General features: G+C 38.4%; 1 protein-coding gene across 3 annotated transcripts in view; it reads left to right on the top strand.

Annotated features, from left to right (window-relative positions):
• Positions 1-25,497, top strand: part of IGBP1 (immunoglobulin binding protein 1) — a 45,991-nt gene extending 20,494 nt beyond the window's left edge. For 2 of the 3 annotated variants that reach the window (XM_068962641.1, XM_068962640.1), the window contains 2 exons: positions 21,684-21,693; positions 25,084-25,497. In XM_068962641.1, the coding sequence (XP_068818742.1) occupies positions 21,684-21,693; positions 25,084-25,224 (151 nt within the window). In that variant the 3' untranslated portion in view covers positions 25,225-25,497. Of the gene's footprint in view, positions 1-21,683; positions 21,694-25,081 lie in introns of all 3 variants that reach the window. The other variant, XM_068962639.1, reaches the window with a different exon arrangement.
• The last annotated feature ends 312 nt before the right edge of the window (positions 25,498-25,809 follow it).

Genomic DNA, 25,809 nt, shown 5'->3' with positions numbered 1-25,809 from the left:
CTCCTCCTCGGGTTTATCCTGTCTAGGACACACTGTGCTTCCTGGACTTGGTTGACTATTTCCTTTCTCACGTTATGGAAGTTTTCAGCTATTATTTCTTCAAGTATTTTCTCAGGTCCTTTCTCTCTTCTCTTTCCGGGACCCCTATAACATGAATGTTGATGTGTTTAATGTCCCAGAAATCTGTTAGGCTGTCTTCATTTTTTTTCATTCTTTTTTCTATATTCTCTTCTACAGCAGTGATTTCCACCATTCTGTCCTCCAGGTCATTTATCCATTCTTCTGCCTCAGTTATTCTGCTATTGGTTACTTCTAGTGTATTGTTCGTCTCCATTTGTTTTTTCTATAGTTCTTGTAGGTCTTTGGTAAACATTTCTTGCATCTTCATTGTTTTCCTGAGATCCTGGATCATCTTCACTACCGTTCTGAATTCTTTTTCTGGAAGGTTGCTTATCTTCACTTCATTTAGTTGTTTTTCTGGGGTTTTATCTTGTCCCTTCATCTGGGCCATAATTTTCTCCTCTTTCATCATGATTTCATCATCTCCTCTTTCGTTTTGCTAAGTTTTTGCTCGTTAACTAACCTTCTGTAATATGGTTTTGGTTGTAGCTGCTGTAAGACTGCTTCTTCTGTCGGCTCTCTGGTGGATGAGGCTAAGAGGCTTATGTAAGCTTCCTGATGGGAAGGACTGACAATGGGAAAAACTGGGTCTTGCTCTGGTGGGCAGGGCCTTGCTTAGTAAAGCTTTAATCCAATTATCTGCTGATGGGTGAGGTTGCGCTCTCTCCCTGTTAGTTGTTTGGCCTGAGGTGACCCAGCCCTGGGGTCTGTGGGCTCTATGGTAGAGTTAATGGTGACCTCCAAGAGGGTGTACACCAAGCAGGACTTTCCCAGCCTGCTGCTGCCATTGCCCCTGTCCCTGTAGTGATCCCTTGCCAAACCATGCCTCCACAGGAGGCCCTTCAACATTAGCAGGTAGTTTTGGTTCAGTCTCTTGTGGGGTCACTGGTCCTTTCCCTTAGGTCTTGGAGCACACAAGATTTCGTTTGTACCCTCAAAGACTGTAGTCTCTGTTTCCCCAGTCCTGTGGAAGTCCTGTAATCAAATCCCACTGGTCTTCAAGGCCAGATTCCCTGGGGATTCCCAGTCCCTTTGTTGGATCCCCAGGCTGGGGAGCCTGACGTGGGGTTTAGAACCATCACAACAGTGGGAGAACTTTGTTATTATTCTTCTGCAGTTTGTGGGTCACCTACTCAGCAGGTATGGGATTTGATTTTATCATGATCGTGCCCCTCCTACTGTCTCACTGTGGCTTCTTCTTTGTCTTTGGATGTGGGGTGTCTTGTTTTGGTGGGTTCCAGTGTCTGCCTGTCAGTGGTTGTTTAGCAGGTAGTTGCAATTTCGGTGCTCTCACAGGAGATGAGTACATGTCCTTCTACTTGCCATCTTGAAACAGAAGCCCCTTAAACTGCTTTAAATTCCCTGGCAGTCCAGTGGTTAGGGCTCTGTGCTTCCACTGCAGGGGGCACAGTTTTGATTCCTGGTTGGGAAACTAAGATCCCACAAGCTGCACAGCATGACCAAGAAAAAAAATAAAATTGCTCTAAAAATAAGGTCTATTTAAAAGAAAAATAATGCAAAGAGACAAAGATATAAAGTCAATGGAGAAATTAAAAGGGAAGAAGACAAGAAAGAATGAACAAAACAACAAAAAATATAGGAAATGAACAGAAAACCAATAGAATGGTAGATTCTAATCCAGCTGATCAGTAATTATATTAAATATCAATGGAATAAACCTTCAAATTAGAAATCAGATTATCAGACTCACCTGTATACTGTCTACAAGAGGTACATTTTCTCTTTTTAATTATAGTTGATATTATATTATTTTCAGGTATACAGTATTCATTATTTTTGTAAATTATGCTCCATTATAAGTTATTACAAGATAATGAGTTTTGTTCCCTATGCTATATAGTATATCCTTATTGGTTATTTATATTATACATAGTAGGTGGTATCTGTTAATCCCATAACCCTAATTTGTCCCTCCCCACTTCCCTCTGCCCCCTGTCCCTCTGTTTTATATATCCATGAGTCTGTTTCTGTTTTACATATCCATGCATTTGTATTACTGTTTAGATTCCACATATGAGCGATATACATTATTTGTCATTCTCTGTCTTATTTTACTAAGCATAATACCCCCTAGGTACATCCATGTTGCTGCGAATTGCAGAATTTCATTCTTTTTTTATAGCTGGGTCCATTGTGTATGTGTATATATATACCACATTTTCTTTATCCATTCGTCTGTTGATGGGTACTTGAGTTGCTTCTGTATAATTGGCTATTGAAAATTGTGCTGCTATGAACATTGGGTTGCATGTATCTTTTTGATTTAGTGTTTTCATTTTTTCTAGATATATACCTAGGAGTGGTATTGCTAGATCATATGGTAGTTCTATTTTTAGTTTTTTAGGAACCTCCATGCTGTTTTACACAGTGGCTGTATCATTTACATGCCTATCAGCAGTATATGAGGGTTCCCTTTTCTCAACATTGTCTCCAGCATTTGTTATTTGTAGACTTTTTTATGATAGCCATTCTCACTGGTGGGAGATGATATCTCATTGTGGTTTTGATTTGCATTTTTCTAATAATTAATGATGTTGAGCATCTTATGTGCCTCTTAGCTGTCTGTATGTCTTTGGACAATTGTCTATTCAGGTCTCTGCCCATTTTTCCATTGGGTTGTTTGTTTTTTGATGAAGAATTATATGAGCTGTTTATATATTTTGGATAATAACCCCTTATAGGTCACCTCATTTGTAAATATTTTCTCCCATTCTGTAGGTTGTCTTCTTGTTTTGTCAATATTTTCCTTCGCCTTGCAAAAGCTTTTAAGTTTAATTACATCCCATTTGTTTAGTTTTGCTTTTATTTCTTTTTACTTAGGAGACAGATCAAAAAAAATATTGCCACGATTTTTATGCCAGAGTGTTCTGCCTATATTCTCTTCTAGGAGGTTTATTGTTTCAGGTCTTAAATTTACATCTCTAATCTATTTTGAGTTCATTTTTGTATATGGTGTGAGGGTATGTTCTAATCTCATTATTTTACATGTAGCTGTTCAATTTTCCAACCACCACTTATTGAAGAGACTGTCTTTTCTTCATTGTGCATTCTTGCCTTTTTTGTCATAGATTATTTGAACATAGGTGAATGGGTCTATTTCTCTGCTCTCTATTCTATTTCATCAATCTATTTGTCAGTTTTTGTGTCAGTACCACCCTATTTTGATTACTATAGCTTTGTAGTATAGTCTGAAGTCTGGGAGGGTTATACTTCTGGCTTTGTTCTTCATTCTCAAGATTTCTTTGGTAATTCAGGGTCTTGTGTGGTTCCATATGAATTTAAGGGTTGTTTATTCTAATCCTGTGAAAACATGCGTATTTTGATTTGTGTGCTCACTCAGACAGTCGTGTCTGACACTTTGTGACCCTATGGGCTATAGCCTGCCAGGCTCCTCTGTCCATGGGATTTTCCCAGCAAGAATACTGGTGTGGGTTGCCATTTCCTCCTCCAGAGGATCTTCCTGGAGCAGGGGTCGAACCCACATCTCCTGCATTGCAGACAGATTCTTTACCACTGAGCCATTCTGGGGAAGGCCTGAGTACTTTGATAGGGATTTCATTAAATCTGTAGATTGTTTTGAATACTATGGCCATTTTGACAATTCATCCAATCCATAAGCATGGGATATCTTTCCCTTTCTTTGTATCATCTTTAGTTTCCTGCTGGGAGCAGGGGGTTTCCTGAGGCTTGGTCATGCCTTTGCATATGCCGAAGCCTTCTTCCTCATGACCTTTGCCATGGGCGGAATTCCTCACACTGGCTCCCGGCATCTCCCCCTTTTTTAATTCTTAAAACAGCCCTGTTCAGGCGCCACTTGCCGAGGTCCTTCCCTGGTGGATCCAGGGTAATTCGAAGGTGGGGACAGAATCGGCGTCCTAGGAAAAAACTTATTTAATTACAGATAGAGAGAGATTAGAAAATTAGCGGAGAAAAAGAGGCTGAATAACTTGGTTTATATGGAATACCAATCACCACCTATGTAGGCCACAGGCGTCTTTCCGTTCTCCTGAAGGAGAGGAGGTACTGAGGCCTCCCTGGTCCGATCTCAGAAGCCCAGGCAAAATTAGTAGGCTTGGTGAGTACCCACGTACCAGATGGGAATTCGGCCAGAAAATAGTAGGAGAGAAAAAGAGGCTGAATAACTTGGTTTACGTGGGATACCAATAAAATTCCAAGACAAGGAATTTGCACCATCTACATTGGGCCACCGGTGCTACTTGAATATCGGAAGGTGCCCCTCCTTAGGCTCCTTCTCGTATGGAACTTAAAAACCGGGGCAAGTAAGTACACGTGGTGGGTACCCACGCTCCAGATGGGAATTCAGCCAGAAAAACGGAGAGCAAGAAAGAAGCAACATGAGGGAATCAGTCTTTCCAGAAACTGATCTGATTTCTTTATTTTTAGGTTTGCTTATATACCTTTTGTTATACATAGGGATGAATACAGAGTCACCCAGGGGTCAGCAGTCCTGACCTTTATCAAAATCAGGTGCTTCACATCAATGTATAAAAAAAGGTCTTAGGGATTCCACATCATCTTCTGGCCATGAGGCCTGCTGACACTCCATGATCCTTTCTTTCTGATAACCAAAAAACTTATTTTTTCCAAGGGTATTTTTTCTTAAACCAGGCACTACCCTCCAAATAAAGTTGCATTCCTATAGGGTGAGGGTGTAGTGAGTTACAATCAAGAAAGGAATTTATTTAACCCAAGGTTAACATGATTAATCTTAAAGGTTAATACTTATTTCTCCTATATGCTTAAAGGTTAATACTTATTTCTCCTATATGCTAGTTATATTCATTATAAGGGCAGGGAATATGGAGATTTAGCAGCAAACATCAGCCCAACAAATGAAAACCCTTCACCAATGTTCCCCTTAAGATCTATTTAGTCTTAAGATACTGATAAAATTACATTTTTGCATAGCAAGGACACAGTGATTTATAACAAAGTACAGTGATCTATTATAAAAGAGAAAATTCATTAACTCAAAAAATCTAGTATTGCTAACCTTAAAAACTACTATATTTCCTTTTCTATATTCCAAATACATTGATTAATATATTCCCAGGTGCCTAAGGATATGGAGGCCTGGTGGCAATCATTGACTCAACAATGAGAAAAAGCCCTATGCTAATTAAGATTTTCAAAATACTCCAAGCTCTCTGTGCTGTTTATGGTTGAGAGGTTGTCATACAAGCTAGTCTATCAGCAGAGAGGTTTGACCTGAGACACTCTTGTCACACCCAGGGCAGGGAATTAGCAGCAATTATTGGCACAACAAATGAAAAACTCTTCACCAATATAATTCCTAACCAACCCACTATACTAACAATTTCCAACTTCCCAAAAGAATCTGCCTTTCAGTTCAGTTCAGTCGCTCAGTCGTGTCCGACTCTTTGCAACCCCATGAATCGCAGCACGCCAGGCCTCCCTGTCCATCACCAACTCCCGGAGTTCACTCAGACTCAACGTCCATCGAGTCAGTGATGCCATCCAGCCATCTCATCCTCTGTCGTCCCCTTCTCCTCCTGCCCCCAATCCCTCCCAGCATCAAGGTCTTTTCCAATGAGTCAACTCTTCGCATGAGGTGGCCAAAGTACTGGAGTTTCAGCTTTAGCATCATTCCTTCCAAAGAAATCCCAGGACTGATCTCCTTCAGCATGGACTGGTTGGATCTCCTTGCAGTCCAAGGGACTCTCAAGAGTCTTCTCCAACACCACAGTTCAAAAGCATCAATTCTTCAGCGCTCAGCCTTCTTCACAGTCTAACTCTCACATCCATACATGACCACAGGAAAAACCATAGCCTTGACTAGACGGACCTTAGTCGGCAAAGTAGTGTCTCTGCTTAGTAAGTCTAAAACATCTCGTGCCTCTCACGGTTGGGAGGCTGTAAACAATCACATGTGGCCAGACGAACCTGTACAGGCAGGCTAGATAACCTTCAGAGGAGTTCATAAGTTGAAACACTCTTGTTATGCTCAGGAATTTTTATTGACTTGGAGCTGTAAGTTAACTTCTTCTCCAAGAGAGGTAATGGGGGTCAGCCCCCCGTAAAGTCAGAGGTATAGGTGAGAGCATGAAAGAGTAAAGTAGGTAGACTCTGGTTTTGGGGGTAGATGCTCAGGAACAGGGGGTTTCCTGAGGCTTGATCATGCCTTTGCGTATGCCGAAACCTCCTTCCTCATGACCTTTGCTATGGGTGGAGTTCCTCACACTGGCTCCCAGCAGTTTCCCTCATAAATGTTTTGTAGTTTCCAGAGTATAGTATGTTTCCCCCTTCTTGGTTAAGTTTGTGTGCTGTGCTTAGTCATATCCGACTCTTTGCAACTCATGGACTGTAGCCCGCCAGGCTTCTGTGTCCATGGGATTCTCCAGGCAAGAATACTGGAGTGGGTTGCCATGCCCTCCTCCGGGGGACCTTTCCAACCCACGGATCAAACCCAGGTCTCCTGCTTTGCAGGCAGATTCTTTACCATCTGAGCCACCAGGGAAGCCCAAGAATACTGGAGTGGGTAGCTTATCCCTTTTAAGTTAAGTTTACTCCTTGATATTTTATTCATTTTGATGCAATTTTAAACAGTATTTTTTTTTGCTTTCTCTTTATGATATTTTATTATTAGTGTATAGAAACACAAAAGATTTCTGTGTATTGATCTTGTATCTGACAACCTTGTTGAATTCCTTTATTAGTTCTAATAGTTTTATTAGTTCTAATGGGTGAAGACTTTAGGGTTTTCTAGATATGATATGTCATCTGCAAATAGTGACAATTTTACTTCTTCCGTTCCAACTTGGATGCTTTTTAAAAATTTTTCTTGTCTGATTGGTGTGACTAGGACTTCCAATACTATGTTGAACAGAAGTGGCAAGAATGGGTATACTTGTCCTGATCCAGAATTTAGTGGGAAAGCTTCCACCTTTTCACCACTGAGTATGACATTGGTTGTGAGTTTGTCTTAAATGGCCTTTATTATGTTGAGATATGTTTCCTTGATACCCACTTTCAGAGTTTTTATTATTAATGTTAAATTTTGTCAAATGGTTTTTCTGCATCTATTGAGATGATCATGTGATTTTTAGCCCTCCTTTTGTTAATGTGGTATATCATATTAATTTGCATATATTATCCTTGTGACCGTGGAATAAATTCAACTTGACCATGGTGTATGATGCTTTTTATATATTTTTAGATTTGATTTGCTAATATTTTGTTGAAGATTTTTACATTTATTTTCATCAAATATACTGGCCTGTGGCCTTTTTCTGTAGTGTCTTTGGTTTTGGTATCAGGGTGTTGGTAGCCTCGTAGAATGAATTTGAGAGTGTTCCTTCCTTTTCAATTTCTTGAAAAGTTTGAGGACGAGTATTAGTTCTTCCTTATGTTCAGTAGAATTCCCCCATGAAGTCATCTGGTCCCGGACTTTTGCTTGCTGGGAGTTTTTAAATTACAGATTCAACTTCATGTCTCAGGTAGGTCTGTTCAGATTGCCTGGTTCTTCTTGTTTCAGTTTTGGCAGGTGTAGAGTTTCTAGAAATTTGTTCATTTCTTGTCAGTTGTCCAATTTGTTGGCATTTAACTGTTCACAGTATCCTCTTAAGACTTTTGGTATATATGTGGTTTTGGTTTTCATTTCTCCTGTTTTCTTATTTTGTTTATTTGGGTCCTTTCTCTTTTCTTCTTAATGAGCCTGGCTAAAGTTTTATCAATTTTATCTTTTTAGAAAACTAGCTCTTGGTTTCATTGATCTTTTCTGCTCTTTTGGTCTCTGTTTTATATATTTCCTTTCTGATCTTTATCATTTCCTTCCTTTTGCTGACTTTGGGCTTTGTTCTTCTTTTTCTAATTCTTTCAGGTCATAGGTTAGGTTGTTTGAGATTTTTCTTATTCTTGAGGAAGACCTGTATAGCTTTAAACATCCCTCTTGGAACTGCTTTTGCTATATCCCATAGATTTTGAAAAGTTGTGTTTCCATTTTTATTTGCCTCAAAGTATTTTATGATTTCCACTTTGATTTCATCGTTGACCCATTTGTTTTTTTAGTAGTATGTTGTTTAGCCTCCACGTATTTGTTCTCTTCCCATTTTTCTTTCTGTGGTTGATTCTGGTTTCATACTGTAGTGATGAAAGAAATGGTTGATTTAATTTCTGTCCTCTTAAATTTTAAAACATATTTATTTATTTGGCTGCATCAGATCTTAGTTGCAACATGTGGGATCTTTTGTTGCAGCACACAGGATCTTTCATTACGGCACGAAGGCTCTTCTTTGTGGCTCATGGACCCTTTGTTGTGGGGCATGGACTTCTTTCTAGTTGTGGCACATAGGCCCTATAGTGTGTGGGCTCAGTAGTTGTGGCACGCAGCAGGCTCAGTAATTGCAGCATGTAGGCTTAGTTGCCCTGCAGCATGTGGGATTTTAGTTCCCTGACCAGGAATCAAACCTGCACCCCCTGCATTGGAAGGTGGATTCTTAACTGCTGGACCACCAGAGAAGTCCCCTGTCCTCTTCAATTTGTTGAAACTTGTTTTGTGACCTCTCCTTGTATGTGATCTCTCCTGGAGGACATTCCATGTGTATTTGAATGTATATTCTACTGATTTGGGATATAATGTCCTATAGATATCTATTAAGTTTAACTGGTATATTATGTCATTTAAAACTACTGTTTCCCTATTGATTTTCTGTCTGGATGCTCTGTCCATTTGATGTGAGTGGGTTGTGAAGGTCTCTTACTATTACTGTATTATTGTTATTTTCTTCCTTTATGTCTGTTAGTATTTGCTTCATATATATAGGTGCTTCTGTATTGGGTGCATATATGTTAACGAGTGTAATAGCTTCTTTTATTAATCCCTTTAGCATTTTATAATGCTGCCATTTCTCTTTTGGTATAGCTTTATTTTAAAGTCTATTTTGTCTGAAGTGGGTCTTGCTTCCCTCTTATCATTTCCATTCACATGAAGTATCTATTTCCATCCCCTCACTTTCTGTCTATGTATGTATTTAGCCCTGAAGTGAGTCTCTCACATGGAGCATATTGAAATGTCTTGTTTTTTTTTAACCAGTCAGCCTATGTCTTTTGGTAGGAGCATTTAGTCCTATGATTATGGTATGTACTTCACTGCCATTTTATTACTTATTTTCCAGGGTTTTGTGGGGTTTTTTTGGTAGTTCTTCTCTATTCATTTCTTCTTTTTGTTTCTACTGTTGTGGTTTCAATTTCTTTTGTAGTATGCTTGGGTTCCTTCTTCTTTTTGGTTTCTGTGTATCTGTTGTAGATTTTTTATTTGTGATTACCATATATGTTAGTTAACATGTAATTATATCTACATGTTTTAAACTGGTAGTCATTTAAGTTTAAATGCATTCTTAAAGATCTACATTTCTACTGTCCTCCCTCACCTTTTGTGTTTTTGATGTCATATTTTTCATCTTCATACTTATCTGTTTATTGTAGTTATAGTTGCTTTTACAATTTTTTTGTCTTTTAATCTACACACTGGCTCATTATCTTTGATCTTTACTATATATTGTCTTTCCTAGTGGGGTTTTCTCTTTCCTATAGTTTCTTGTTTTCCATTTAGAGACCTTTCACTGTTTCTTTTAGGGTAGGTTTAATATTGATGAATTCTTTTAAGTTTTTACTTGTCTAAGAAGTTCTTTCTCCTTGTAAATGGAATAATTATAAGTGGAATAATCTTGCTGGGTAGGGTGTCCTAGATTGCAGTTTTTTCCCTTTCAAGGCTTAGAATATATAATGCCATTCCCTGCTGGTTTGCAAAGCTTCTGTGGAGAAATCAGTTGATAGCCTTTTGGGGATTCCCTTGTATGTGACTCTGTTATTCTCTTGGTGCTGCCTTTAAAATTCTTGCTTTATCTTTAACTTTTGCTATTTTAATTATGATATGTCTTGGTGTGGGTCTATATGGTTTCATTGTAGGGGGGACCTTCTCTGCTTCCTGTACCTGAATATGTTTCCTTTTTCAGGTTGGGGACATTTTCAGCCATACTTCTCTTCAGGTACATTTTTGATCCCCTTCTCTCTCCTCTCTTTCTTGAACTCCTATAATGTGAATATTGGTGAGCTTAGTGTTATCCCAAAGATCTTATAGATTCCTTACATTTCTTTTTTTTTCATTTGTGTTTCTGCTCTTCTGATTGGGTGATTTCCATTATTCTGTCTTCCAGATCCTTTGTGCTTTCTTGTGTATCACTTAGTCTGATATTCATTCCTTGTAGTGTTTTTATTTCAGATATGAAATTATCTGTTTTTTGATTGAATCTTTTAAATATAATCTGTGATCATTAATATATGATCATTCCTTGTTAAAATGATCAGTGTTCAGATCAGTTATTTGCCCTATTTCAGTTAATATTTTTTATTGCCAATGTTTCAAATTCTTTTTCTGGTAAATTGTTTCTATTTCATTATTTATTTGGGGATTTTCTCTTCCTCTTTCAATTGAGAGCAATTATTCTGCCTTTTCATTTTACCTAACTTTCTGTGCCTCTGAATTTAGATAAACAGGTACTTCTTATGGTCTGGAAGGGGTGTTCCTATGTGGGAGCATCCCTTTGCAGACTGTGTATGCCCAGTGCCTTTCATGGGAGATGGATCTGATGTGGACACCAGTCATGTCTTTCCTCAGGGTGTGCTCACAGCTATCACCTTGATAGAGGGTGTGGCTGGAGATGGAGGTGCTAGCACAGGGTGGGAAGTGGGACTTCCTCTCTGCTCAGTGTCTGTCACCACCCTGTCAGGGACTGAGTCTGATCCCAAGTTGCGGGAGCGGAAGTCCTGAGGGATGAGCTTGAGCTGGCTCCATTCCCATTAAGTTTGTGTTTTCCCTGCTCCCCATACTTCGGACCATTGCCATAAAGGAGGAGAATGCCGAGCCAAGTAGGGCTTGTGTGCCTACAGAGATCCAATGCTCTGCCTTTGTAGAGGTCTGCAGCTTCCCTAAGATGCAGCCAATGGTTGTGTCTTTTCCCCAGTTGTGGCTACCCTAGGGCTAGTGCCACACTGTGACATGGAGTGGGCATGGCCAGAGCATTCTCTCAGCTTGGAGTGGGGCACCCATGTGGCAAAGTGGTTGTGGGCAACCCAGCAGCTATGTTGCCATCAGAAGTCTAGGGTGCTTCTGGGATGCCTCTTGAGTAAATCCTGCCACTGCTGCCCAGCCTGGGCTCTGCCTCAGGACCAGGTCACCTCTCCATCTCAAGGTCAAGTTTTTCCCAGATCCTGGCCACCCTAGTTCCAGTACCACACTTGTGGCATGAAGTGAACAGGGCTGGAGCATTCTTTCAGCTCTGGCTGGATAGCATAGCATGGCTGTGCACAGTGTGTTACAGGAAAGCAGTAGCCTAAGCCAAACTTTTCTCTGTCCTGCCTAGGGGAAGTCCACCTGTGCTCTACTCATGAGTGGAGCCCAGGCTTCTCTATGGACTTCCGTTTATCTTTTCTTACAACCTTGACTGTACAGGAATCTTTCTGCCAATTTCCAGTTTTTAGTGAGAATTGTTCCACGTGTAGATTTATTTTTGATGTTTTCATGGGGAAAGGTGAGATCCACATCTTTCTCCACCCTCTTGATCTCCTATCAAGAGATACATTTTAAATATAAAGATACAGATTGGTCAAACATAAAATGATTAAAGAAATAATACCATGCTAACAATAGACATAAGAAAGTTGCAATAGCTATAGTAATGTCAGATAAGGTAGACTTCAAGACAAAAAGTGTTACTGGACTTTCAAAAGGACATTTAGTGCTAATAAAAGGGTCAATTTATCTGGAAGACACAGGAATCCTAAATGTGTTTGTGTCTAATAACAACTTTCAAATTACATGAAGGAAAAATTGACAGAATTAAATGGAGAAATAGACAAATCTACAACCATAGTTGGAGATTTTCATACTTTTCTTTCAGTAACTGAAAAATTTCTGGACAGAAAATCAGTAAGGACATAGAAGATCTGGACAGCACTGGCAGCCACCTTAACCTCTTTGACATTTACAGAAAAATATATCCAATAACTGCAAGATACACTTTTTTTCAAGTGCACATGGTATGTTCACCAACTTAGACTATGTTGTAGGCAACCGAATAAGTGTCCATAAATTTTCAAAGATAGAAATTACACTGTGTTCTCTGACTACAATCTAATTTAATTAGCAGTCAATAACAGCATACCTGGGACTTCCCTGGAGTGGTAAAGAATCTACCTGCCAATGCAGGAAATGCAGGTTCAATCCCTGAGTCGGGAAGATCCCCTGGAGAAAAAAATGGCAGCCCACTCCAGTATTCTTGCCTGGGAAATCCCATAGACAGAGGAGCCTGGCAGGCTATGGTCTGTGGTGTTGCGGGAGAGTCAGACACAACTTAGCGACTAAACCAGGCTTCCCAGGTAGCTAGCTCAGTGATAAAGAATTCACCTGCCAAGCAGGAGGCATGGGTTCAATCCAAGGGTCAGAAAGATCCCCTGGAGAAGGAAATGGCAACCCACCCCAGTATTCTTGCCTGGGAAATCCCATGAGCAGAGGAGCCTGGTGGGCTACAGTCCATGGGGTCATAAGAGTCGGACACAACTTAGTGACTAAACAACAACAACGTACCTAGGAAGTCCCTAAATTTTTTAAAGTTAAACAACATACTTCTAAATAACCCATCAAAGAAGAAATCACAAAGAAAATTAGGAAGTATTTGTAACTGAATAATAGTGAAATACATGAAAACTTGTGAGATACAACTGAAGCAGTGCTGAGAGGGAAGTGTATAACTTTCAGTAGTTATATTAGAAAAAAGAAAGGTAAAATCAGTTACTAAGATACTACCTTAAGAAGTTGGAGAAAACAAGAACAAAATAAGCCTAAAGTATATAAAAGAAAGGAAACAATAAAGACAGCCTGGGGGTCAGGGTTGGTGGTAGTAGTGTTGCACAAAAGTTGAACATATATATACTCCCATGACAGTTTCACTCCCAAGTATATACCTAAGAGGGATGAGAGCCTTCTATCTTCAAAAGGTTTGTACAAGAATGCTCATAGCACCATTATTTGTAATACCCCAGAGTGAACACTACTCTAAATGCCCATACATTATAGAATGGATAAATAAATTTTGGCATATCTGCACAGTGAAATACTGTTAACAATAAGGTTAAACAGACTATAGTTCTTCAGTTATAAGTAATAACAAATATTAATTTGTTAAATTTTACAAACATAATTTGAGGGGGAAAAAAACACAGAAGAGCATAGAGTTCAGACCCAGGTGAAACTTGTGTATGCTGGTTAAAAGCCAGTATGATGTTCACCCTTAGTGGGAGATTATGAGTGAAATTGGACCTGAGGGCAACTTCTGAGGAGTTAGTAATGTTTTGTATCTTAATTTGGGCACTGATTATATGGATATGTTCAGATGTGAAAACTGATTTAGCTATCCTGTGTTTGTGTATTTTTCTGCATGTATGTTGTTATACTTCAATAAAAACACAAAAGAAAAAATTCATAGATAATATTTATAACAAAACTAAGTGACAGTGTGTTCCCATGAAATTCAAAAACAGGTAAGGGAAGATCATCATAACCACAAGATCAACTAGTAATGGGCATCTGTGTAAGCAGAAAGAGTTGACCATCTGAAAGACCTGAAAACGGGAGAATTCCAAAACAGTAAACAGTATTCGCTAATAAGTGTGGCATTCTGACAGGTGCTGTTTCATTGCATTTGAGGTGGTTTTGATTCGCATTTCCCTCATGATTAGTGATGTTGAGCATCTTTTCATGTGCCTGTTGGTCATCTGTCTTCTTTGGAAAATGTCTGTTTAGATCTTCTGCCCATTTTGTAATCAAATTGTATTGAGTTGTCTGAGTTCTTAATATATTTTGGATATTAACCTCTTATCAGACATATCATTTGCCAATATCTTCTCCCATTCAGTAGTTTTTTGTTTTGCTGATGGTTTCCTTTGCTGTGCAAAAGCTTTTTAGTTTTATGGTCCCATTTGTTTACTTTTGCTTTTGTTGTCCTTGCCTGAGGAGATTTATCAAAAAAGAAAATATTTCTAAGACTGACTTCAAAGAACATACTGCCTATGTTTTCTTCTAGATGTTTTATGGTTTTAGGTCTTATATTTAAGTCTTTAATTCATTTTGACTTTATTTTTGTAAACCATGTGAAAAAATGGTCTAGTTTTATTTTACATATACCTATCTTGTTTTCCTAACACCACTTAGCCATAAAAAAGAATGAAATCTTGCAATTTGTGACAGTATGGGTGGATCTGGAGGGTATTATGCTAAGTGAAATAAGTCAAAGAAAGATGAATACTGTATGTTTTCACTTATATGTGGAATCTAAAATATATAAAAAAAAAATGAGTGCCCCAAAACCCAGAAACAGACTCAGAGATACAGAGAACAAACTAGTGGTTGCCAGAAGGGAGAAGAATGGGAGGAAGAGTGCAATAGGTGAAGGGGATTAAAAGATACAATTTACCAGTTATAAAATAAATAAGGCACAAGGATGTAATTTATGGTACCAAGAATATAGTCAATAATATTATAATACCTTTGTATGATGCATAACCTGTACAAATATAGAATCACTGTGTTGTACATCTGAAACAAATATTGTAAGTCACCTATACTTGAATTAAAAATTTTTAATTAAAAAAAAAATAAGTGTGGCAGTTCATTTTAAGAACAGTAGTTGAAATGGGAGGGGTTTTACCTTCCAATAAAAACTGAATGAATACAAGGAATCTCTTGTCAGAAGGTCTGAAAGGGATGGAGCTGTCTAACCCTTAATGAACTCTTGAAAATGAGGCACCGGATCTCCCTACTCACACAGTCCCACACTGAGGAGAAACTGTTGAGAATAGAATTCAGATGAGCAGAACAGGGACAATAAAGGAGGAGGAAAGAGAAAGTCTGAGAATGGGAGAGAGGACCACAACCAAGACTCTAATCAAGTAAGTCATTATATTCCTTTAACATACATTCAAAACAGAAAGTGTGCCTCTGTGAAGTTAGAAAAGCCACTCTGAATCATACTTCTTTCTGAAAGTTCAGGAAAGCTTAGCACACTGAAGAATGAGCAACAGATTGTGATAATGGTTGCACAACTCTGAATATACTAAAAACCACTGAATTGTGTACTTTAAATGGGTGAATTTTATGGTATGTGAATAATATCTCAAGAAAGCTGTAGGAAAAATGAATGGGAGATTACCAAGATCAAATGCCACACAAAATTATTATAAGGAGAAAAAAGAATCAAAAGCATTTCATGTTGCTTATCTGTTTTATGTAAGTAGTATGTATATGTTAATCCCATACTCTTCATTTGTCCCTCCCTCCCTCTCCCCTTTGGTAACCATAAGTTTGTTTTCTGTCTGTAAGTCAGTTTCTGTTCTGTATGTAGATTCATTTGTATTATTTTTTAGATTCCACATGTAAGTTATATAAAGGAATATAATCTGAAAAAATACATATATGTAAGTGAATCACTTTGCTGTACACCTAAAACTAACAATTTTGTAAATCAACTATATTTCAATTTTTTAAAAAGGGAAAAAAAGCATTCCAGAAAGACACACTCAAAGAACAACAAATCTAAAATATACTGTTTAAAAATTAGTTCGAAGACATTAATAAAATTAAAGAAGACATAGAAGAACAATACATAGCAGGATTAGAAAAATTCAGAAATGTAGTGACAACTTGGGGCAATAAGAGGAAAGAATCATTTCAGAAATGAAGGCTAAGGCAGCACACTCTCTGACATAAATCATAGCAATATTTTTAAAGCTGTCTCCTCAGGCAGAGGAAACAAAAGCAGAAATAAACAAACGAAACTGATTTAAATTTAAAGACTTCTGCACCACAAAGGAAACCAACAACAAAATGAAAAAAACAGCCTACAGAATGGGAGAAAATATTTGTAAATGATATGCCCAATAAGGGGTTAATATCCAGACTACATAGACAGCTCATATAATCGATATGGAAAAAATAATTTAAGAATAGACAGAAGATGCAAGGAGCTCAAACCCAGTGCTCTGTGACAACTTAGAGGGGTGGGAGGTGGGAGGGAGGTTCAAGAGGGAGGAGACATGTATACCTATGGCTGATTCATGTTGATGGATGGCAGAAACCAACACAATATTATAAGTCAATTATCCTCCAATTAAATAAATTTTAAAAAAAGAAGTAAGGAACTATACAGAGGGAAGTCGGAAGGGGGAAAACAAATATTTATGTTAACCCATACTTCTGGAATATAGAAAAATGGTACTGATGAACCTATTTGCAGGACAGGAATAGAGACGCGGATGTAGAGAATTGACTTGGGGAAACAGCAGGGGAGGGAGAGGATGGGGCTAGTTGAGAGAGTGGCACTGACATATATACACCCCCATGTGTAAAATAGCTCCCTGCTGTGTAACACAGGGAGCTCAGCCCGGCGCTGTGATGGCCTAGAGGGGTGGGCTGGCGTGGGAAGTGGGAGGGAAGTTCAAGAGGGAGGGGATATATATATACTTATGGCTGATTCACATAGCTGTATGGCAGAAATCAACACAACACTAAAGCAATTATCTGCCTGTTAAAAAAATGGACAGAAGACCTGAGACATTTTTCCAAAGAAGATATACAGTTAACAAACAGGTACATGAGAAGATGCTCAGCATTGCTAATCATCTGAGAAAGGCAAGTCAAAACCATAATGAAATACCCTCTCACACTTGTCAGAATGCCTATCATCAAGAAGTCTACAAATAACAAATGTTGGTAAGGATGTATAGAAGTGGGAGCTCTAGTATACTGTTGCTACTGCTGGTTAGTTGGTTCAGTCGTATCCGACTCTGTGAGACCCTATGGACTATAGCCTGCCAGGCTTCTCTGTCCATGGGATTCTCCAGGCAAGAATACTGGGGTGGGTTGCCCTGCCCTCCTCCAGGGGATCTTCCCAACCCAGGGATCAAACCCGGTTCTCCTGCACTACAGGCAGGTTCTTTACTGCTGAGCCATCAGGGAAGCCCAGTACACTGTTGGTAAGAATATAAATCGGTGCAGCTATTATGGAAGGCAGTGTAGTGGTTCTTCAAAAATTAAAGTAGAACTACCATATGATACAGCAATTCCACTCCTGGATTTTTAATTTCATTTTTTTAAACTGGAGGATAATTGCTTTACATTGTTTTGGTTTCTGCCACACAGCAGTATGAATCAGCCATAAGTATATATCTATGTCCCTTCCCTCTTGAACCTCCCTCCTACTCTACCTCCACCCCATCCCATCCCTCTAGGTTGTTACAGAGCACCAGGTTGAGCTCCCTGGGTTGTACAGCAACTTCCCACTCAGTTCAGTTCAGTTCAGTTGCTCAGTTGTGTCCGACTCTTTGCGACCCCACGAACCGCAGCACACCAGGCCTCCCTGTCCATCACCAACTCCCGGAGTCCACCCAAACCCATGTCCATCGAGTCAGTGATGCCATCCAACCATCTCATCCTCTGTCGTCCCCTTCTCCTGCCCTCAATCCCTCCTAGCATCAGGGTCTTTTCCAATGAGTCAGCTCTTCGCATCAGGTGGCCACAGTATTGGAGTTTCAGCTTCAAAATCAGTCCTTCCAATGAACACCCAGGACTGATTTCCTTTAGGGTGGACTGGTTGGATCTCCTTGCAGTCCAAGGGACTCTCAAGAGTCTTCTCCAACACCACAGTTCAAAAGCATCAATTCTTCAGTGCTCACCTTTCTTTATAGTCCAACTCTCACATCCATACATGACCACTGGAAAAACAATAGCTTTGACTAGAAGGACCTTTGTTGGCAAAGTAATGTCTCTGCTTTTGATTTTTTTTTAATTAATTTTTTTATTTAATTTTAAAATCTGTAATTCTTACATGTGTTCCCAAACATGAACCCCCCTCCCACCTCCCTCCCTATAACATCTCTGTGGGTCATCCCCATGCACCAGCCCCAAGCATGCTGTATCCTGCGTCAGACATAGACTGGCGATTCAATTCTTACATGATAGTATACATGATAGAATGCCATTCTCCCAAATCATCCCACCCTCTCCCTCTCCCTCTGAGTCCAAAAGTCCGTTATACACCGCTGTGTCTTTTTTCCTGTCTTGCATACAGGGTCGTCATTGCTATCTTTCTAAATTCCATATATATGTGTTAGTATACTGTATTGGTGTTTTTCTTTCTGGCTTACTTCACTCTGTATAATCGGCTCCAGTTTCATCCATCTCATCAGAACTGATTCAAATGAATTCTTTTTAACGGCTGAGTAATACTCCATTGTGTACATGTACCACAGCTTTCTTATCCATTCATCTGCTGATGGACATCTAGGTTGTTTCCATGTCCTGGCTATTATAAACAGTGCTGCGATGAACATTGGGGTACATGTGTCTCTTTCAATTCTGGTTTCCTCGGTGTGTATGCCCAGCAGTGGGATTGCTGGGTCATAAGGTAGTTCTATTTGCAATTTTTTAAGGAATCTCCACACTGTTCTCCATAGTGGCTGTACTAGTTTGCATTCCCACCAACAGTGTAGGAGGGTTCCCTTTTCTCCACACCCTCTCCAGCATTTATTGCTTGCAGATTTTTGGATTGCAGCCATTCTGACTGGTGTGAAGTGGTACCTCATTGTGGTTTTGATTTGCATTTCTCTGATAATGAGTGATGTTGAGCATCTTTTCATGTGTTTGTCTCTGCTTTTGAATATGCTGTCTAGGTTGGTCATAACTTTCCTTCCAAGGAGTAAGTGTCTTTTAATTTCATGGCTGCAATCACTGCCTGCAGTGATTTTGGAGCCCAGAAAAATAGTCAGCCACTGTTTCCGCATCTGTTTGCCATGAAGTGATGGGACCAGGTGCCGTGATCTTAGTTTTCTGAATGTTGAGCTTTAAGCCAACTTTTTCACTTTCACTCTCATCAAGAAGCTTTTTAGTTTCTCTTCACTTTGCCACAAGGGTGGTGTCATCTGCATGTCTGAGGTTATTGATATTTCTCCCGGCAATCTTGATTCCAGCTTGTGCTTTCTCCAGCCCAGCGTTTCTCATGATGTACTCTGCATAGAAGTTAAATAAGCAGGGTGACAATATACAGCCTTGACGTACTCCTTTTCCTATTTGGAACGAGTCTGTTGTTCCACGTCCAGATCTAACTTGCTTCCTGACCTGCATACAGGTTTCTCAAGAGGCAGGTCAAGTGCTCTGGTATGCCCATCTCTTTCAGACTAGCTAGCTGTTTTACATATGTTTTTACATACAGTAATATATATGTTTCAGTGCTATTCTCAATTCGTCCCACCCTCTCCTTCCCCCACTGTGTCCACAAGTCAGTTCTCTATGTCTGCGTCTCTATTCCTGCCTTGCAAATAGGTTGATCAGTACCGTTTTTCTAGATTCCATATATCTACATTAATATATGATATTTGTTTCTCTCTTTCTGACTTCACTCTGTGTAACAGGCTCTCAGTTCATCCAGCTCATGAGAACTGACTCAGATTCATTCCTTTTTATGGCTACCACTCCTGGATTTTTAATCCATAGAAAATGAAAACACTAATTCAAAACAATACTTGCACCCCAATGTTCATAGCAGCATTGTTTACATTGCCCAATATATGGAAGCAACCTAAAGTCTCAATAAGTGAATAGATAAGATGTGGTATATATATGCAATGTATTATATCTTATATCCAATTAGATGTGATATATATATGCAATGTATATATATGCAATGCCATTAAAAAGAATGAAATATTGCCATTTGCAACAACATGGATGGCCCCTAGAGGGTAATATGCTTGGTGAAAAAAGTCGAGAAAGACAAATACTGTATGATATCACTTATATGTGGAATCTAAATATATATTAATAAATAATCTAATAACAAATAATCCAATAATAAATATATCTATGAGAACTAGAGTCAGAGATATAGAGAACAAACAGGTAGTAACAAGTGAGGAGAGGAAAGGGAGGGAAGGGCAAGGTGGTAGGGGATTAAGAGGTACAAGCTACTATGGATAAAACAAATAAGCTATAGGAATATATTGCATAGCACAGGAAATACAGCCAATATTTTTAAACTATAAATAGAGTATAATCTATAAAATACTGAATTATTATTTTGTACTCCTGAAACTGACTCATTTGAAAAGACCCTGATACTGGGAAAGATTGAAAGCAAGAGAAGGGGATGACAGAGAATGAGATGGTTGAATGGCATCACCAACTCAATGGACATGAGTTTGAGTAAACTCTGGGAGTTGGTGATGGACAGGGAGGCCTGGCATGCTGTAGTCCATGGGATAGAAAAGAGTCACACACAACTGAGTGATTGAACTAAACTCCTGAAACTAATATAATATTGTAAATCACCTATACTTCAATTTGAATAAGAAAAAAGAAAAAAAACGAGTGAGTGAACACAACAGAAAATACCTTTCTAAAGTAAGAAACTTTTAAATCAAAAAGAAACAAAGATAAACAGAATTCTAGAAAAAGTGAAACATGAAAAGTTAGCAGAGACATATGGAATAAGATTATCTGAAAAAGAAAACTAAAGCAAGGAAAGGAAATAAATGCTTAAAAGTAATATTGAGGAAACTTTCCTGGAACTAAAAAAAAAAAAAAGATTTGATTTTAAAAAGCACAATACCTGAGAATTTTGACCCAGAATGACCAACAACAAAATTCACATTCTAATAAAATTACTAGATTTTTCTTTTTAAAGAGAAGAAATGTCTTGGATACTTCAGCAAAAACAGTAGGTAGTTTGTAAAGGAAGGAAAATTGGATCATCTTCAAACTTTTTGACACCAATACTTTGTACTAGAAGAAAATGGAGTAACATTTAAGATATTCAAGGGGAAAAAATGTAAGTCAAGGACATTATATCTGGTAAAAATGACTTTTAGGTATAAATGGCACAGGTATTTATCAACATGCTAGAACTCAGGAAATATTGGTTCCATAATCCCTTACTGAGAAGTTTGCTGAAGAATGAACATAAGACAACCAAAATAAAAGACACTGATATCAGGACTGGTGGTTAACATTAAATAAATAGTTACATATAGAAATAAGACTAAATGAGATTTAAAAGGGAGGGAGTAGAGTATTAATACCTATATACCCTGGGCTCTGATAACATAGATATAGCATAACTTTTTTTAATGAAGAAATGGGGAAAGCACATGCAAAAAAAAATGAACTATTCTCAGCAGTTATATTGGTAGCAGTATTAGTTATTCCAAGACTGTGTACTATGAGATAATATAACTGAGTAATTATGAGTAATTATTCAAATTCCATCATCGCCTGTCTTTTGAGGGCTAAGACTTTTAGTGTGGAAGAATACAGATGTACTTCAAAAGAATTTAAGTTAGAAACAAAACAGCCCTGTAGTCTTGAATATGAACTCATGAGGAATTTTATTTAAAAGTAAACATACACAGACACACTTTTGCTTTATCCACTGAAAAGACTTAGAAATAATGAACAGCCCAGAAGCAGTGAGCACACCTAGTAACTCAGTTTGTGTTCTTGAAATACCATTCCCATTCAAAGAAACCAGGATGTATTAGAGAGATAGCTAATTCCAGGTCTGGAAATAAGATTAACTTGGAACATCTTGTCATAGAAGATAGGAAAGAAGCTTTAAAAGACTACTACAGTCATATCAAAAAGTCTCAGAAGCCAATTTGAAGATGTTTCCACAGGCCAGACAGTTTGGCTTCCAAAAGGATAATTGCCAGGGGCAACAAGTACATCTGGTACCCAAAACTTGGGTTCTAATACCATTTTCCAATTAAAGGAACCAAGGGCTCTTTAAAGAAATGGGTAATTCTAGTGTTGGAGCAGGGAATGTAAAAGATGAACCTGAAATATCTTGTACTCTAGAAAATGAAGAAACACTGAAAAAACAAGAGCAAACAAACTATTGAGGTGTTAATGTGACACAGAGCCTGCTGAAAGAATTGTCACTGGCCAAAACTGGAAGAATGTGAGCAGGAAAATAACAGTATTTGATTATAACAAAAATTATAAAACAAGTATCCATGAGTGTATAGTGATAGAAATAAATGACTAAAGTGTACAGAAAAATTCAAAATTTGTGTGTATATACCTGTCTACACCTGTCTCAAGGAGGTGAAGCATAACTCCTCATCGTAAGTAGGCTGTGTTTAGTTACTTGCTTCCAAAGACTATAATGTAGAAGAAGGGAGGAGCAGTAACTTCACAGTTGGGAACCCTACAAACACTACCTTAAGTGGTCCTAGTTAACATCAGCAGTAATAAGTCATGTAATAAGGTGTATAGCCTTGATTTGCTGTGATGAGGAGGGAGCCTCTCTGTGTTATTCTCCTCCAAGTCATAACCCTAGTCTAATTATGAGAAAAACATCAGGCAATGCCAGGTTGAGGAACATTCTGCAAAATACCTGAGTATACCTCAAAACTGTCCAAGTCATCAAAAACTAGGAAAGGGAGAAATTGTCACAGCCAAGAGCAGACTAAGGAGACAGGGGACTAAATGTAATATGGAATATTTGATGCAATCCTGGAACCAAGAGAAAAAAAAAAATAGGACATTAGGTGAAACCTAAGGAAATTTGAATAAAGTATGAGCTTTAGTTGTTAATTATGTATGTATCAGTATTGGTTCATTAGTTATGACACACAAACCATAGTACTGTAAGATGTTAACAATAAAGGGAAATGGGGTACAGATGTATAAGAACTCTGTACTATCACAATTTTTCTGTAAATTAAAACTATTCTAAAATTTAAAAGTTGGAACATCTTTTAGAAGTCATTGCAATTCATTGAAACCCACCAAATATGAGTCCCACCAAATCCATGAGTCCATAACTGTATTTAAAAAGAAAAATTGTTCAATTTCAAAGGATGGTAAGGAGCTAATTTAGTACCTTGAAAAATGGTAAATTAAAGTGAAAGAATCAGGCATTTATCTTGTCCTTTTTTTCTGGGTGACTAAATAGTAGTAGATGAGGGGAAGCCTGTCTTTATAAAAGCATTCTATTTAGTAAAAAAAAAAATGTTAAAGTTAAGAGTATCACCTTTTTGAAACCCCAGGAAAATTAATGAATATAGACATTGAGCATCAACAGCTGCTAACATCACAGCATGTGAGACACAAATACTGTGTGCCAACACCACCTATTTTCATGTGAAAGGAATCAACCCTGAGTCACATCAAGCTCTGTAACCACTTGCCAATCTGCAAAAATACAGAAGAACATGTTGGACTCCATCACTACTATGTAGTCAGCAAAATCCAGATTTTTTCAGAAACTACAGGTCAAATGCTCCAGCCTCTTCGATAGATAACTTGTAAAGAAAGAAAGGGATTGAAGAAGAAACCTGTAAATTAAAAATATATCAAAATATTTTTAAATGGGTAAAACTAACCTCAGAAACATAATGCTAAGTGAGAGAAGTCAGACACAAAAGACCACGTTACTTGATTCCATTTATGTGAAATCTTCAGAATAAGCAAATCTGTAGAGATAGAAGGTAGATTAATGATTTCCAGGGAAGGAAGTAATGAGAATTAACTGCAAATGAGTACAAGGAATCTTTTAGGGGTGATAGAAAAATTTTTTGAGACAGCAATTTTTCATATTTATTTGGCTGTGTTGGGTCTTAATTGAAGCATGTGAGATCTAGTTCTCTGACCAGGGACTGAACCTGGGCTCCCTGCACTGGAAGCATAGAGTCTTAGCTTCTGGACCACGAGGAAAGTCCCAGGGTGATAAAAATTTTAAAAATTGGATTGTAGTGATGGTTGCACAACTCTGTACTAAAGATCTTTGAGTAAAAAATCAGTGTAGAAATGGACAACTCTGGGGTCTAGGGATGCATGCTTGGATAATAAACTCGAAGAAGTTATTACTATAAAAGGTAATATAGTGGTTACCTTTGGAGGGTGAGGATATGATTTGGATGCTCATAGAGAAGCCTTGTGGATGGGTACAGAAAATCTATTTCTTGACCCAAGAGGAGGCTATAAAAGTATAGCCTCCTTATGAAAGTTTAAGTTATATGTATTTTTGTGTGATTTCCAGTATCTTTTATTTTACAATAAAAGGGTTAAATAGAACACAAGACTCTTAAGCTATTAAAACAGATCAGGTTCCCTACATATTTCATTTTTTATCATAGTGATGAGAGTATTTCTCATGGGCAAATTCAAGGTAGCTAGGAAATGTTCCCCTTACCTCACAGCAGAAAGAAAAATTCAGTGCAAAAGAGAAATGGAGCATTTAGTTTCATTTCTTTTGAGTGTACCCTGCATGACAAGTGCCATTTGGACCTCACACCCTGTTCCAAACATGTGCAAAATAACATACATTATTTTCTGGTGGGTTCAACTGCCCTGTGATATCGTTTTACACATAAAATTGTTGAACTGTAATAAAGGAAATGGAAGGAGGAGGAGCAGTCACCTATAGTCAAATCACAAATCATAAAATCAAATATTTTTTACTTTAATGTTTTGTCATGCTAGTGGGATAACCACTATACTACGGAAATACTTTAGTGTTTTTGGTTTGCTGGGGTTTTGTTGGTCAGTTGGCATTTGTTTTCTGTTGTGAGGGCTTAGCCATTTTAGCAAGAATTCTTTACCAAAATATAATTCATTTTGAGGGGCAACTTTTATGTGTTTGCCTTCTTATGAAAACAGCTCAGAGAATTTTGTCTTACATGTCACCTGTTAAGTAATATTAAGTACTGTCCCCAATTCTGCTTGTCCCAGGGTAGACAGCTAGCTATATTTTCCTTGTCTTCATGTTATGTGGTCGCGTTCAGAGTGGAGCTGGGGCCCATGACAGTCCCTCCTTTCCTCACCCCTGCTTTCTCATTTTTGATTGGGCAGAGTTTAAAAGAGCAGCTCAGCAACAAGAAGATCAGGAGCATGAGGAGGAAGAGGATGATCAGGCAGTCCGCAAAGCACGAGAGTGGGATGACTGGAAGGACACCCATCCTAGAGGTTATGGCAACCGGCAGAACATGGGTTAGCCTCCCCACAACAAGACAGGACAACAGGGGCTTACATCTTGCCTGCCAAGGACAACTATGCTGTCTCCCCCTCCCTGGTCTTCTGCTTCAGCTGTGTACAACGAAGGCAGAGATGCTTAGTCTTGCTTAGTGTTCAATAAAATGTCAAGCAATGAAGTGTGTATTTGTACCCTAAATGATAAGCCAGAAATCTTGTTTTGGCATTAATCATTCTCATCATGGTATATTTTAATTTTCTTAAGTAGAAAGAAAAGACTGAGAAATGACTGTATAATCAATCAAGGCTGTATGAATTATCTTGAAAAAATAAAATAAAATAAAGGTTCCCTTCTATCATATGCGCCTGTGCAGAAATAATGGTATCAGCTGCTTTTTTGGGAGACTTGGGGGAAGGGGGTCAGCTATGGGTCCCTGTGCTTATGGCAAGATCCTGGTCATCTCTCTTCGACATAGGCTGTGAGTTACCCAGCATCAGAGCTGCCCAGGCTAGCTGGAGCTTGCTTTCTCCTTCCTGCCCTGGTACTGTGAACTAACCCAACACTTGCTTTATAGGAATGAGCATAAAAGCCAGGACTTTTCCTGTCA

Source organism: Capricornis sumatraensis, chromosome X (assembly GCF_032405125.1).
Source record: "Capricornis sumatraensis isolate serow.1 chromosome X, serow.2, whole genome shotgun sequence".
Lineage (NCBI taxonomy): Eukaryota > Metazoa > Chordata > Mammalia > Artiodactyla > Bovidae > Capricornis > Capricornis sumatraensis.
Note: the sequence above shows the minus strand (reverse complement) of the source record. Positions and strands in the feature narration are given on the sequence as shown.